This window comes from Salmo salar, chromosome 02 (assembly GCF_965601325.2).
Source record: "Salmo salar chromosome 02, fSalSal1, whole genome shotgun sequence".
NCBI classification, from domain to species: domain Eukaryota; kingdom Metazoa; phylum Chordata; class Actinopteri; order Salmoniformes; family Salmonidae; genus Salmo; species Salmo salar.
In genome coordinates, this window is record NC_138292.1 from 94003319 (window position 1) to 94016589 (window position 13271).

The 13271-nt window shown below is 39.6% G+C and overlaps 1 protein-coding gene across 1 annotated transcript; it reads right to left on the reverse strand.

Annotated features, from left to right (window-relative positions):
- Positions 1-2082: 2082 nt before the first annotated feature.
- On the reverse strand, positions 2083-12772 carry LOC145863337 (uncharacterized). The gene is made up of 2 exons (XM_082968329.1): positions 12169-12772; positions 2083-4469 (listed from the first exon to the last, which is right to left on the reverse strand). Exons 1-2 carry the CDS (start codon positions 12578-12580, stop codon positions 4432-4434), a joined length of 450 nt encoding a protein of 149 aa, XP_082824455.1. The 5' UTR covers positions 12581-12772; the 3' UTR covers positions 2083-4431.
- Between the last annotated feature and the right edge of the window lie 499 nt (positions 12773-13271).

Genomic DNA, 13271 nt, shown 5'->3' on the forward strand with positions numbered 1-13271 from the left:
TTCTAGTCTATTAGTTACAATGTGTAACCATTGATGTCCCAGGACCAAGATTGGTAAACACTGTTGAAGTGTATAATTGTAATACATACATGCAGACACAGCGTCATTCAAAGACTGGAATTTGATACTCCTGGTATTGGATATGACTGAAAAATAAACTCGAAGACATTCATACCTAAACTGCACCTTTATTTGCCAAGGTAGAGTACATGATCAGTGAATATATTAAATGTACAGGCTACAATGTGGGGATCTCATGCATGGTAATAACCACATGTATATACGACTTGCATCCTTGGCACAACATGATATTATATTCTACTCAATCCATAGGCTTCATTAATGTCATTCAGGCTGTTTTGAAGTTGATACAACTGGCTATGATAGCTGAGGTTCATAGGTTCTGAACTGATATGTATACCAAACGTTTGGGTCCATACACAGATCGGCTAGATAGCTAGCTACACATCCATAGGCATACAGGTATTTTAATCATCCACTGCACAATAAGCAAGAACATAGCTAGCTACGTTATTTCATCTATCTGCATGGCAAATATCAGCAAGGCAAGCTTACACAATTGTACATTCAATTTGCAGTAAATTCTTCAGCTAGCTAGATTCTATACATTCACTGTTTCACAAAACGACAGCCTGGTTTGCTGGTTGTTTCAGGAGTCCCTAAAACAACCAGAATGACAATTTCATACTCATGTCACAACACCCATAAAGCTAGTCAGCTAGCTGGCTAATGTTAGCTAGTCAGCTAGCTGGCTAATGTTAGCTGGCTGGCTATTGTTAGCTAGTCAGCTAGCTGGATAATGTTAGCTAGTCAGCTAGTTGGTTAATGTTAGCTAGTCAGCTAGCTGGATAATGTTAGCTAGTCAGCTAGCTGGTTAATGTTAGCTAGTCATGTTTTTGCATGATTCGTTATGACGTTATAATCCCTTACATTTGCTTCCATCCTAGTATTTCTGTCCGCCATCTTTGATCCAGTTCAGTTCTGTGTAGGGGTACCCCTCTCTCCTAGTATTTCTGTCCGCCATCTTTGATAGAGCTCAGTTCTGTGTAGGGGTACCCCTCTCTCCTAGTATTTCTGTCCACCATCTTTGATCCAGTTCAGTTCTGTGTAGGGGTACCCCTCTCTCCTAGTATTTCTGTCCGCCATCTTTGATCCAGTTCAGTTCTGTGTAGGGGTACCCCCTCTCTCCTAGTATTTCTGTCCTCCATCTTTGATCCAGTTCAGTTCTGTGTAGGGGTACCCCTCTCTCCTAGTATTTCTGTCCGCCATCTTTGATCCAGTTCAGTTCTGTGTAGGGGTACCTCTCTCTCCTGGTATTTCTGTCCTCCATCTTTGATCCAGTTCAGTTCTGTGTAGGGGTACCCCTCTCTCCTAGTATTTCTGTCCACCATCTTTGCTGAAGAAAGTCTAACAGTCACTAGTGCAGCAGCAGCCTCCCCTGGTCCTAGTGCCGCCCTCTAAGAAGTTTAAGATGCGATGGAACGGTTGACGAAAAAAAGGAATCACAGAAAAAATAAATTGACTGATATTGATTTATTTAGGGGGGGGCTAATGAATATTTTAGTCCTAGTGACGTCTCTGATTCCTACCCTTTAAATTTTTGTCTGAAAATAAAATAAACATTTTTTGGACTAACAGTCTGAAGGACACAACTCGTGTTTTTCTGGTTAAACAGTGAGAGACTAGTTGATTAAGGATATGTCATGTTTTACTCGTATCTCAGCCAGCATTGTGAATGGTTAGGAAATTATATTTCATGTTTTACTCGTAGCTCAGCCAGCATTGTGAATGGTTAGGAAATAATAGGTCATGTCTTACTCGTACCTCAGCCAGCATTGTGAATGGTGTCTGAGGCGGTGACATACTAGACCATGGCAGTAAATCTAATACTTTGGTGTTTTTAGTCATGCATGAAAGGTCTGGGGGGGTTCTGTGGTTATAAGATACATCTCTGGCCATGCTGGCAGGGTCTGAATCAAACCCAATGTCCAGTAGGATTGATCTGTTTGATCCAATTGTTTGTTTCAGTTTTCAGTTGTTGAATCCTTTGACGTATTAATTTCAAAATGTTTCATTTTCAACAAATGAACTGGGTTGGTTGAAGTGATACTCAACTTACATACAATGCACTATTTTGACATAGTGGAAGAAGATATACTGAATTTATACTGTTTTTCATACTAAGATAGACCAAGATACGTGATGCTTTTGCACATATTTGTTCATTAGTTTTGCAAAAGTCTGCTGATTGTCAGTCATTGGGTTCATTAGTTTTATAATATGTTCAAATCAAGCTTTATTTATACAGTATATTTCAGACATGGATGAAACACAATGGCTTCACAGGAAATAACGAAAATAAACAATTATTTACCACAACAAACACAGGGGAAAAAAAACAAAAAAACAATGAAAATAAACAGCAATATTTACCATAAACATAAGAGGATTAAAAAAATGAAGAATAACAACTGAAAGACTAATGAGCATTCTAAGGAAAATTAATTGATTAAAATATTAACAATTCAACCATAACGAGATGGACAAGACAGCACAGGTGTAACACATTGACTAACTGAGGTGACACCAATCAGTGCGCCCTACGTGCTAACGAGCAATACGTGCTAACGAGCTAACGAGCTAGACGTGCTAACGAGCAATACGTGCTAAAGTCCAACCTCAAAACATAAATGGAAAAACCAAAAACTGTAACACCTTCCCCCTTAAAACAACAAATATATCCTATATTTTTGATGGACAAGTTTGCGTACCACCAACAGAAAACAACTTCCATTTCACATTATAATCAACTACAATGCTTCACCTTCACCAATATAAACATGGTGTCTACTGGCTGTCAACAATTAGAAACAAGAAAAACATTTTTTTCCTCCACTAGCTTCTAGAACTCTCGTCCCCTTGGAACGAGCCCAAACAAAACTCATCTCCAATACGGAAAAACGTGCAGTCAAAATAAATTGTGATCCATGGCAACGGACTGGCTAAACGCAAAACACAAAACTTTTTAACTGCCCACCCTTGAGACAATCAGCAACCAAGTTGTCCTCACCACAGACATGTCTGATTTCAAGAGGAAACTCCTGCAATATCCGTAGTAACTTTCCACCTCGCTGCGGAGATCCTCTCTCTCTTTTCAGGGTTCACTAGATAGGCATGTTGTTGGATCAGGGCCCAGTCCCCAATGTCATGCTCTAGTACATTTGGGTTGGCACATCTGAGAATGAACCCTGATATTCTAAAAGCAGGGCAACAATGATGCATTTACATTTACGAGTCGCTGAACAAAGGAACGCAACACTTATTTGTCAGCACTCATTGATATCATGTTGAAATCAATTGCGCGAGAGGAGGGAGATGAGGTTGCACGTCCTGTTAAAACTAACAGCTCAAAAAGCACATGGAATCTGGGAATAATGTGTACATCCCTGGTTAGAGAACAATTTGTAGAAAACAGCTAGCTACATTTTGAAGTGTTGCATTGTGATACAAGTGGGTGACCAACGTGGTAAGTGTAACAGAACTCTTTTTTTGTTAGTCACTTTTTGTTAAATCACATAAATACTACTCTTCCAATTCAGAGCCTGGATTTTTCCCCTGAGGCTAAAATCAATTGAACAACAAACGTTTAGGGTTTTACATTCTGACGTTATTAAAATACTCCTACTACAATGTTAAAACATTATACATTGTGACATTATTTCACTGATATCATGAAACAACTCCTTCATGTAGTTTCTGATGTTTGATTAGAGATCTTTTATCAGAGTATCTCTTCCCACACTGATCACAGCTATAAGGTTTCTCTCCTGTGTGTGCCCGCTGGTGTGCCGTCAGACAGCCAAACGTACTAAAACTCTTTACACATTGATCACAGACATAAGGTTTCTCTCCTGTGTGTGTCCGCTGGTGTACTATCAGGCTGTTTAGCTGAGTAAAACTCTTCCCACATTGATTACAGCTATATGGTTTCTCTCCTGTGTGTGTTCTCTTGTGTATAGTTAGATAGCTAGATGTCGTAAAACTTTTCCCACATTGATTACAACCATAAGGTTTCTCCCCTGTGTGTGTCCGCTGGTGTACTATCAGGCTGTTTAGCTGAGTAAAACCCTTCCCACATTGATCACAGCCATAAGGTTTCTCTCCAGTGTGTATCCTCTGGTGTGATTTCAGAGTTTGTAGCCGAATAAAACTCTTCCCACATTGATCACAGCCATAAGATTTCTCTCCCGTGTGAATTCTTTGATGTATTTTAAGGCCTAGTGAAGAGTTGAATCTTTTCCCACAGTCAGAGCAGCAATGAGATTTCTCTCCTGTGTGAACTCGCTGGTGTTTCTTGAGGAGTTCTGATCTGGAGAGACTCTTCTCTGCCTCGTCAGCATCATGATGTTGTTAAGGATCCCCAGGATCCCCATAGTCCCGTCTCTCTCCTGTGAGAGAAAGTCAGGCAGATGGTTAAAGGCCCACAACAGCAGAAATCCACTGTTTATTTGAGGTAAAAGGTGATGCCCAGATCATACCCATGAAGTTGTACAACAATTGACGTCTGTTAAATGATTTGACAATTAAGACAGTCAAGTTAGCGATAACAGTCATATTTAGTCTTGTTTTCACATTAGTAGTAACTAGAAATAAGTTATTAAAGTTGTTGAAATCCTAAGCAGTGTGCCAGATGACTTTTGGTCTCCAATATTGACCCCTTTCTGTGTTTGCTAAAATTGCGACACGAGGTCAATGCACACACAAAAATTATTGCAGAAACTCCTCCCTGCTAATGAGGAAACCACTAGTTATGGATGTAGTATATCTGGTAATTAGGAAACCACTAGTTATGGATGTAGTATATCTGGTAATGAGGAAACCACTAGTTATGGATGTAGTATATCTGCTAATGAGGAAACCACTAGTTATGGATGTAGTATATCTGGTAATGAGGAAACCACTAGTTATGGATGTAGTATATCTGGTAATGAGGAAACCACTAGTTATGGATGTAGTATATCTGGTAATGAGGAAACTGCTAGTTATGGATGTAGTATATCTGGTAATGAGGAAACCACTAGTTATGGATGTAGTATATCTGCCTGGAGCAAAAAATGGTGAGGAAAGATTTTAGATTTTCACAATGTATTCGAAATATTACAGCACAAGATCAGGAGTGCTACTCAAGGAAACTCACATTAAGCTCTTTGTCTATTCACTAATTCACCATCGTGAGGGGAAATGCAGGGTTCTCATAGGCTGACAGCAAAATTTGCGTCCATTTCCAGGTTGCTGATGAGTGCATTTCACATTACTATTGGATTATAATTGTAAGGCTCGCTTGAATCTCCTGCTTAATATAATGTTTGTGTTATTGTCGCATATCAACTGATTTATACTTTAAAAAAACACTTCAACCAGTAAAATGCTCTATGGCTAGCTTTGCCATCAGCCTGACAATGAGGGTTTGTACACTAAGTGTTTAACAAATTGGCCCATAACTTCACCAAACAATAACATAGACCTACTGTAGGACCCATAACTTCACCTAACAACAACATAGACCTACTGTAGGACCCATAACTTCACCTAACAATACCATAGACCTACTGTAGGACCCATAACTTCAACTAACAACAACATTAGAGGTCGACCGATTAATCGGAATGGCCGATTTCAAGTTTTCATAACAATCGGTAATCGGTATTTTTGGCCTCCGATTTGCCGATTTAAAAAAAAATGTGTACACCTTTATTTAACTAGGCAAGTCAGATTAAGAACACATTCTTATTTTCAATGACGGCCTAGGAACGGGGATTAACTGCCTTGTTCAGGGAGGATTCGGGGATTCGTTTTTGTAACCTTCTGGTTACTAGTCCAACGCTCTAACCACCTGCCTTACATTGCACTCCACGAGGAGCCTGCATGGCAGGCTGACTACCTGTTACGCGAGGGCAGCAAGAAGCCAAGGTAAGTTGCAAGCCAGCATTAAACTTATCTTATAAAAAAAACTAGCAATCTTAACATAATCACTAGTTAACTACACATGGTTGATGATATTACTAGTTTATCTAACGTGTCCTGCGTTGCATATAATTGATGCGGTGCCTGTTAATTTCTCATCGAATCACAGCCTACTTCGACAAACGGGTGATGATTTAACAAGCGCATTTGGGAAAAAAGTACTGTCGTTGCACCAATGTACCTAACCATAAACATCAATGCCTTTCTTTAAAATCAATACACAAGTATATCTTTTTAAACCTGCATATTTAGTTAATATTGCCCGCTAACATGAAATTGTGTCACTGCTCTTGCGTTCATTGTCTGGCTCGTTGCGAACTAATTTGCCAGAATTTTACAGAATTATGACATACCATTGAAGGTTGTGCAATGTAACAGGAATATTTAGACTTAGGGATGCCACCCGTTAGATAAAATACGGACCGGTTCCGCATTTCACTGAAATAATATTTTTTTTTGTTTTCGTGATGATAGTCTCCGGCTTCGACCATATTAATGACCTAAGGCTCGTATTTCTGTGTGTTTATTATATTATAATTAAGTCTATGATTTGATAGAGCAGTCTGACTGAGCGGGGGTAGGCACCAGCAGGCTCGTAAGCATTCATTCAAACAGCACTTTTGTGCGTTTTGCCAGTAGCTCTTCGCAATGCATTGTGCTGTTTATGACTTCAAGCCTGTCAACTCCCAAGATTAGGCTGGTGTAACCGATGTGAAATGGCTAGCTGGTTAGCGGGATGCGCGCTAATAGCGTTTCAAACGTCACTCGCTCTGAGACTTGGAGTAGTTGTTCCCCTTGCTCTACATGGGTAACGCTGCTTCGAGGGTGGCTGTTGTCGATGTGTTCCTGGATCGAGCCCAGGTAGGAGCGAGGAGAGGGACGGAAGCTATACTGTTACACTGGCAATACTAAAGTGCCTATAAGAACATCCAATAGTCAAAGGTATATGAAATACAAATCGTATAGAGAGAAATAGTCCTATAATTCCTATAATAACTACAACCTAAAACTTCTTACCTGGGAATATTGAAGACTCATGTTAAAAGGAACCACCAGCTTTCATATGTTCCCATGTTCTGAGCAAGGCACTTAAACGTTAGCTTTCTTACATGGCACATATTGCACTTTCACTTTCTTCTCCAACACTTTGTTTTTGCATTATTTAAACCAAATTGAACATGTTTCATTATTTATTTGAGGCTAAATTGATTTTATTTATGTATTATATTAAGTTCAAATAAGTGTTCATTCAGTATTGTTGTAATTGTCATTATTACAAATAAAGGGAGGGAAAAAAATTAAATCGGCCGATTAATCGGTATCGGCGTGTGTTGGTCCCCCAATAATCGGCATCGGCGTTGAAAAATCATAATCGGTCGACCTCTAAACAACATAGACCTACAGTGGGAGAAAAAAGTATTTGATCCCCTGCTGATTTTGTACGTTTGCCCACTTACAAAGAAATGATCAGTCTATAATTTTAATAGTAGGTTTATTTGAACAGTGAGAGACAGAATAACAACAAAAAAATCCTGAAAAACGCATGTCAAAAATGTTATAAAATGATTTGCATTTTAATGAGGGAAATAAGTATTTGACCCCTCTGCAAAACATGACTTAGTACTTGGTGGCAAAACCCTTGTTGGTAATCACAGAGGTCAGACGTTTCTTGTAGTTGTCCACCAGGTTTGCATACATCTCAGGAGTGATTTTGTCCCACTCCTCTTTGCAGATCTTCTCCAAGTCATTAAGGTTTCAAGGCTGACGTTTGTCAACTCGAAACGTCAGCTTCCTCCACAGATTTTCTATGGGATTAAGGTCTGGAGACTGGCTAGGCCACTCCAGGACCTTAATGTGCTTCTTCTTGAGCCACTCCTTTGTTGCCTTGGCCGTGTGTTTTGGGTCATTGTCATGCTGGAATACCCATCCACGACCCATTTTCAATGCCCTGGCTGAGGGAAGGAAGTTTTCACCCAAGATTTGACGGTACATGGCCCCGTCCATTGTCCCTTTGATGCGGTGAAGTTGTCCTGTCCCCTTAGCAGAAAAACACCCCCAAAGCATAATGTTTCCACCTCCATGTTTGATGGTGGAGATGGTGTTCTTGGGGTCATAGGCAGCATTCCTCCTCCTCCAAACACGGCGAGTTGAGTTGTCAAAGAGCTCCATTTTGGTCTCATCTGACCACAACACTTTCACCAGTTGTCCTCTGAGTCATTCAGATGTTCATTGGCAGACTTCAGACGGGCCTGTATATGTATTCTTGAGCAGCGGGACCTTGTGGGCGCTGCAGGATTTCAGTCCTTCACGGCGTAGTGTGTTACCAATTGTTTTCTTGGTGACTATGGTCCCAGTTGCCTTGAGATCATTGACAAGATCCTCCCGTGTAGTTCTGGGCTGATTCCTCACCGTTCTCATGATCATTGCAACTCCACGAGGTGAGATCTTGCATGGAGCCCCAGGCCGAGGGATATTGACAGTTCTTTTGTGTTTCTTCCATTTGCGAATAATCGCACCAAATGTTGTCACCTTCTCACCAAGCTGCTTGGCAATGGTCTTGTAGCCCATTCCAGCCTTGTGTAGGTCTACAATCTTGTCCCTGACATCCTTGGAGAGCTCTTTGGTCTTGGCCATGGTGGAGAGTTTGGAATCTGATTGATTGATTGCTTCAGTGGACAGGTGTCTTTTTTACAGGTAACAAGCTGCGGTTAGGAGCACTCCCTTTAAGAGTGTGCTCCTAATCCCAGCTCGTTACCTGTATAAAAGACACCTGGGAGCCAAAAATCTTTCTGATTGAGAGGGGGGTCAAATACTTTTTACCCTCATTAAAATGCAAATCAATTTATAACATTTTTGACATGCGTTTTTCTATATATTTTTGTTGTTATTCTGTCTCTCACTGTTCAAATAAACCTACCATTAAAATTATAGACTGATCCTTTCTTTGTCAGTGGGCAAATGTACAAAATCAAAAGGGGATCAAATACTTTTTTCCCCCACTGTAGGACTATAAATCATTTAATATTTCAGGTGAAACATGAACATTAAAATGTCTTTGTCATGACATTTCATAACCTGATCACCAGATAATTTTGTGAATAATCCCACTAGGCTACTCTGTAATGTGTTGTCATTCTAAATGTCCTGAATAAAGGAAAATAGCTCTGTGTGTTGTACAATAGCCTATCCATCAAGGAACAGTTCTCTACACATTATGAGCTAAGTATCTCTGTCTCCAAACAGACTAACGAGACCCTACAGTAAATCAAGCAGACAATAACACATTATAAACATTACATTTATTAGGGATGTTGGATCCAACGTGGAGCACGGCATAACTGTCTTTACCAGAGTAATGAATGAAGAAGCACTTTGGTTGTTGTTGCATGTCGTGATGTTTGTCATGTGACTGTCATTCAGAAAATGATTTCCTGGATCAGCTGATGATAGTTGAACATGTGACTGTAACTCAACAGCTACAGTATTAAGAATTATGTGTAATTATTGAAGAACGACGTTAATGACAGTAACCATTTTGGTGTCAATAAAGTTAAGGTGACTCTCGGTTAGAACCATTGGATTTAGCAAACTCTGAAATGATTTAGGATTTCTGTGCCCATGAAAACTGTACAACATACTATTAAATCCACGCCTCGCTGGAAGCCCCGCCTTCCACAGGTGATGAGCGTGAGGCTTGGATTTATTCCTTAAATTTAATACCACTCTTCATCTACCCAGGAAGGGGTGGGGCCAAACAGGTGTTGCACCTCGTTTCCCTCCTTCAGGGAACAGTAATTATAGTCACAAAGTTACACTCCCTTTCAGCCGGTCAACTTCGGTACAACATACTATAGGGAAATACAATCATTCCCCATGCCGACCCAAATGGATACTAAATGAAACGGCCCCTGGCAGACCACCCAGACCTGACCCCGCAATTGCTTCAGTTTTGTCAATTTATTCATTGTCTTTTGTTTGAAACACTCCTGTCAATGTTGAGTAAGGACGCACACCTGATTACACATATAGAAGTAGGACTAGTCTACCTGGCCTGTGTGCAAATGTAGGCCTATAAATGTGCCCATTTGGGGATGTCTGATAGTATTTCTGATTGTCTTAATGCACCACCACTAATGAGTTGTGGAGCTTCTCAAAGTAATTTTTCTTCACCTCAAACAGCAAGTAAACAAAGTCCAATCAAAATCAATTGTAAATGAGAATAGTTCCTCAAAGTATTTGAAAAACATTTCCAGCTCTCGCCCTTTCGATAACCACTCAGCATAAAAGGGAAAAATGTAACGCTCTGATCCAGTGGAAATGTCATAAAATACCTGATTACTTCTTATCCCTTTAACAAATAGCCTACAGCTGCGTCTGTCCCAAACTCACTGGCGGGAAACTGAGAGCCCTGAATTATTAATACAATGTTGCAAGTTCGTTGTAGACAGGCCATGTGATTTAGAGGATATTTATTTGCAATGTTTGTATTTGTTGGCATTATGTTGGCCATTTTTTTACATAGTTGCCAATGGCAATAAAAGTTACTTTTAGACTTGTATAATTTTCATTTAGATTTAGATAGAATGTAGATTAATCACAGACAATGATTTTGAGATACTATTATAAATTAAATTAAACTGTTCCACGAAAATGAACATATGAAAATCATAACTGGCACCAGATCTGGAGGATCAGCAGCAGCGGGAGGAGGAGGAGGAAGAGTATTTCTCGGTTATATTGGTGACTGGCTCCCTCGTAACTTGTGTATCTGTAATTATTTAAACAAACACCTCTAGTCAGGTTATTTTAATGACTGGCTCCCTCTAGTCATTTGTGTGTCTTATTTACTTAATCAAACAGCGTGCTTAAAGCATCAGACAAGTTACGTACATATAGTTGATTTTATTAAAACACATGGAGCGATTGGTAGAAAGAACAGATGACTCTTGGTTGACCAAGATGTATTTTAGTTGGGGACAGCACTAGAACATGATTCTGGGACTCCAGAGTGGTGCAGTGGACACTAAGTCCAAGGGTCTAAGGCACTGCATCTCAGTGCTTGAGGCGTCACTACAGACACCCTGGTTCAAATCCAGGCTGTATCACAACCGGCCTTGATTGGGAGTCCCATAGGGCGGCGCACAATTGGCCCAGCGTCGTCCGGGGTAGGCAGTCAATGTAAATAAGAATTTGTTCTTAACTGACTTGCCTAGTTAAATAAAGGTTACATTTAAATAAAAAGTGTTTTACGACAAACTGTTTTCTACAAATCCGTCAAGGGAACAACTTTGAGAAGGTTTTAAAACCAAGGTTTCAAACCAATTCATGAATGTAATTAAATCTAGGTATGTCTTGCCTTTAATGTAATGGCATGAAAAACAATTGGCTGAATATTATACAATGACTTATCAACAGCTCTAATAATTTGCCTCCACAGGAAATCTACACTGGCAGTTATAGAATATACTATATATCCTAGAAACCTGGTTAAACTATCATTATGACATCATGGATGAATTCTAGAATATACTATATAGCCTAGAAACCTGGTTAAACTATCATTATGACATCATGGATGGCCAGTCTTTGTATTTATAGGGTAGTGAATTCAGGGGGTAGCCCTGAGCTGAACTCAAACCTGGGTCCAGCGACTGTCAAGCCAACACCTTATAACTGTTACGCCAAGATGTTACTGTTACGCCAAGTCTCTGGGCAGCCATTTTGTTGCTGTTTAAAAAAAACACATCAATCAATCAATCTGCAGTTAAAACACTGTTTTGGTAATAAGATGATGGATGGGTCTGGAGAAATGTAACTACTCTCAAATGCATAGACAGACCTATGGATGCAAGGACTGACCATACATGATATCAACATTATAGTTTTAACCATGTTGAGGACATTGTTTCTAAACATTGGAGTAAAAAAAGCTTATTTGGGGTTCTGATGTGGTACAACAGTTGAACTAAGCTCATGAGGCATGTGTTATATTCTTCAAGAATCAATGGCTATAAATAATTTAAGTCCAAATATTGATGTAGCTATTGCAGATTTCCCCTTTAACACCACACATTAGTTCAACAACTGCAGAGTTTGTGCCTCTGTATTTAAGACAGTACTTACTAGTGTTAATCAGGGAACGGTTTCTCAAACCCATCTTATGGCTAAGTTCATCGTTAGAACCAATGGACGCCTTAAGATGCGTTTGGAAAACCGGGCCCAGATGTCCAGTTTCTTCCTCTTCTTCTTCCTCTTTTTTGGATGTGACAGTCATCTCCACCTCCTCTTTCACTCCAAAAACTGCATCCTCTTCTTTTACTGTAACATCCTCCTCCTCTTTCACTCTGAACGTGTCTTCCTCTTGTTTAACTGAAACGTCTTTCTCTTCTTCTTTCACTGTAACAGCCTCACCCTCTACTTGTTTTTGTAATTCAACAGCCTCCTCTTCCTCCTCCTCCTCTTTGACGAGAGCTTCTTCTTCCTCCGTCCAGCAGACCTCTTCTTTAGCAGGAGGAGAGTAGCTTAGTGAACTCATGGTCGGGGATGTTAGCTAGCTAGGCTAATGCTAATTTAAACAGCCCGCTAGCTAACTAATAACAACAAATAAATATTACATTAAATCGGATAACTAACTAAACGACAGAAATCTAACGAGCTTTATTGGTTCGGCTATTTTGTCTAGCAAGCTACCGAGGTGGCTGAATAACTGTTGCTACTGTTGGAAGAAGAGTTCCGTCCACTAGATTATACGTCACACCAGCAGAATTACCTTAAATTCCCAGACCGCCATCTGTTGACTGGAGTGGGTAACGCAGTTGAGTAAAATGTTTATTTAATTTTCAGACAAAAAGTTGAAAGTGTAGGGAGAAAGAGTTTTTACTCACCAGTGTAACAACACAGTGTGGTTAAAGACTTAGTAACTGAGTTGTAGTCACAATCTGGTTCCCTATAAGGACAAACAGTTATGATTTAATGTTATTACATATTTATTATATAACATAATATACACTACTGGTCAAAGGTCTTAGAATACCTACTCATTCAAGGGCTTTTCTTTATTTTTACTATTTTCTACATAGTAGAGTAATAGTGAAGACATCAAAACTATGAAATAACACCTATGGAATTATGTATTAACCAAAAAAAAGTGTTAAACAATTGAAAATATATTTGATATTTGAGGTTCTTCAAATAGCCACGCTTTGCCTTATTGACAGCTTTGCACA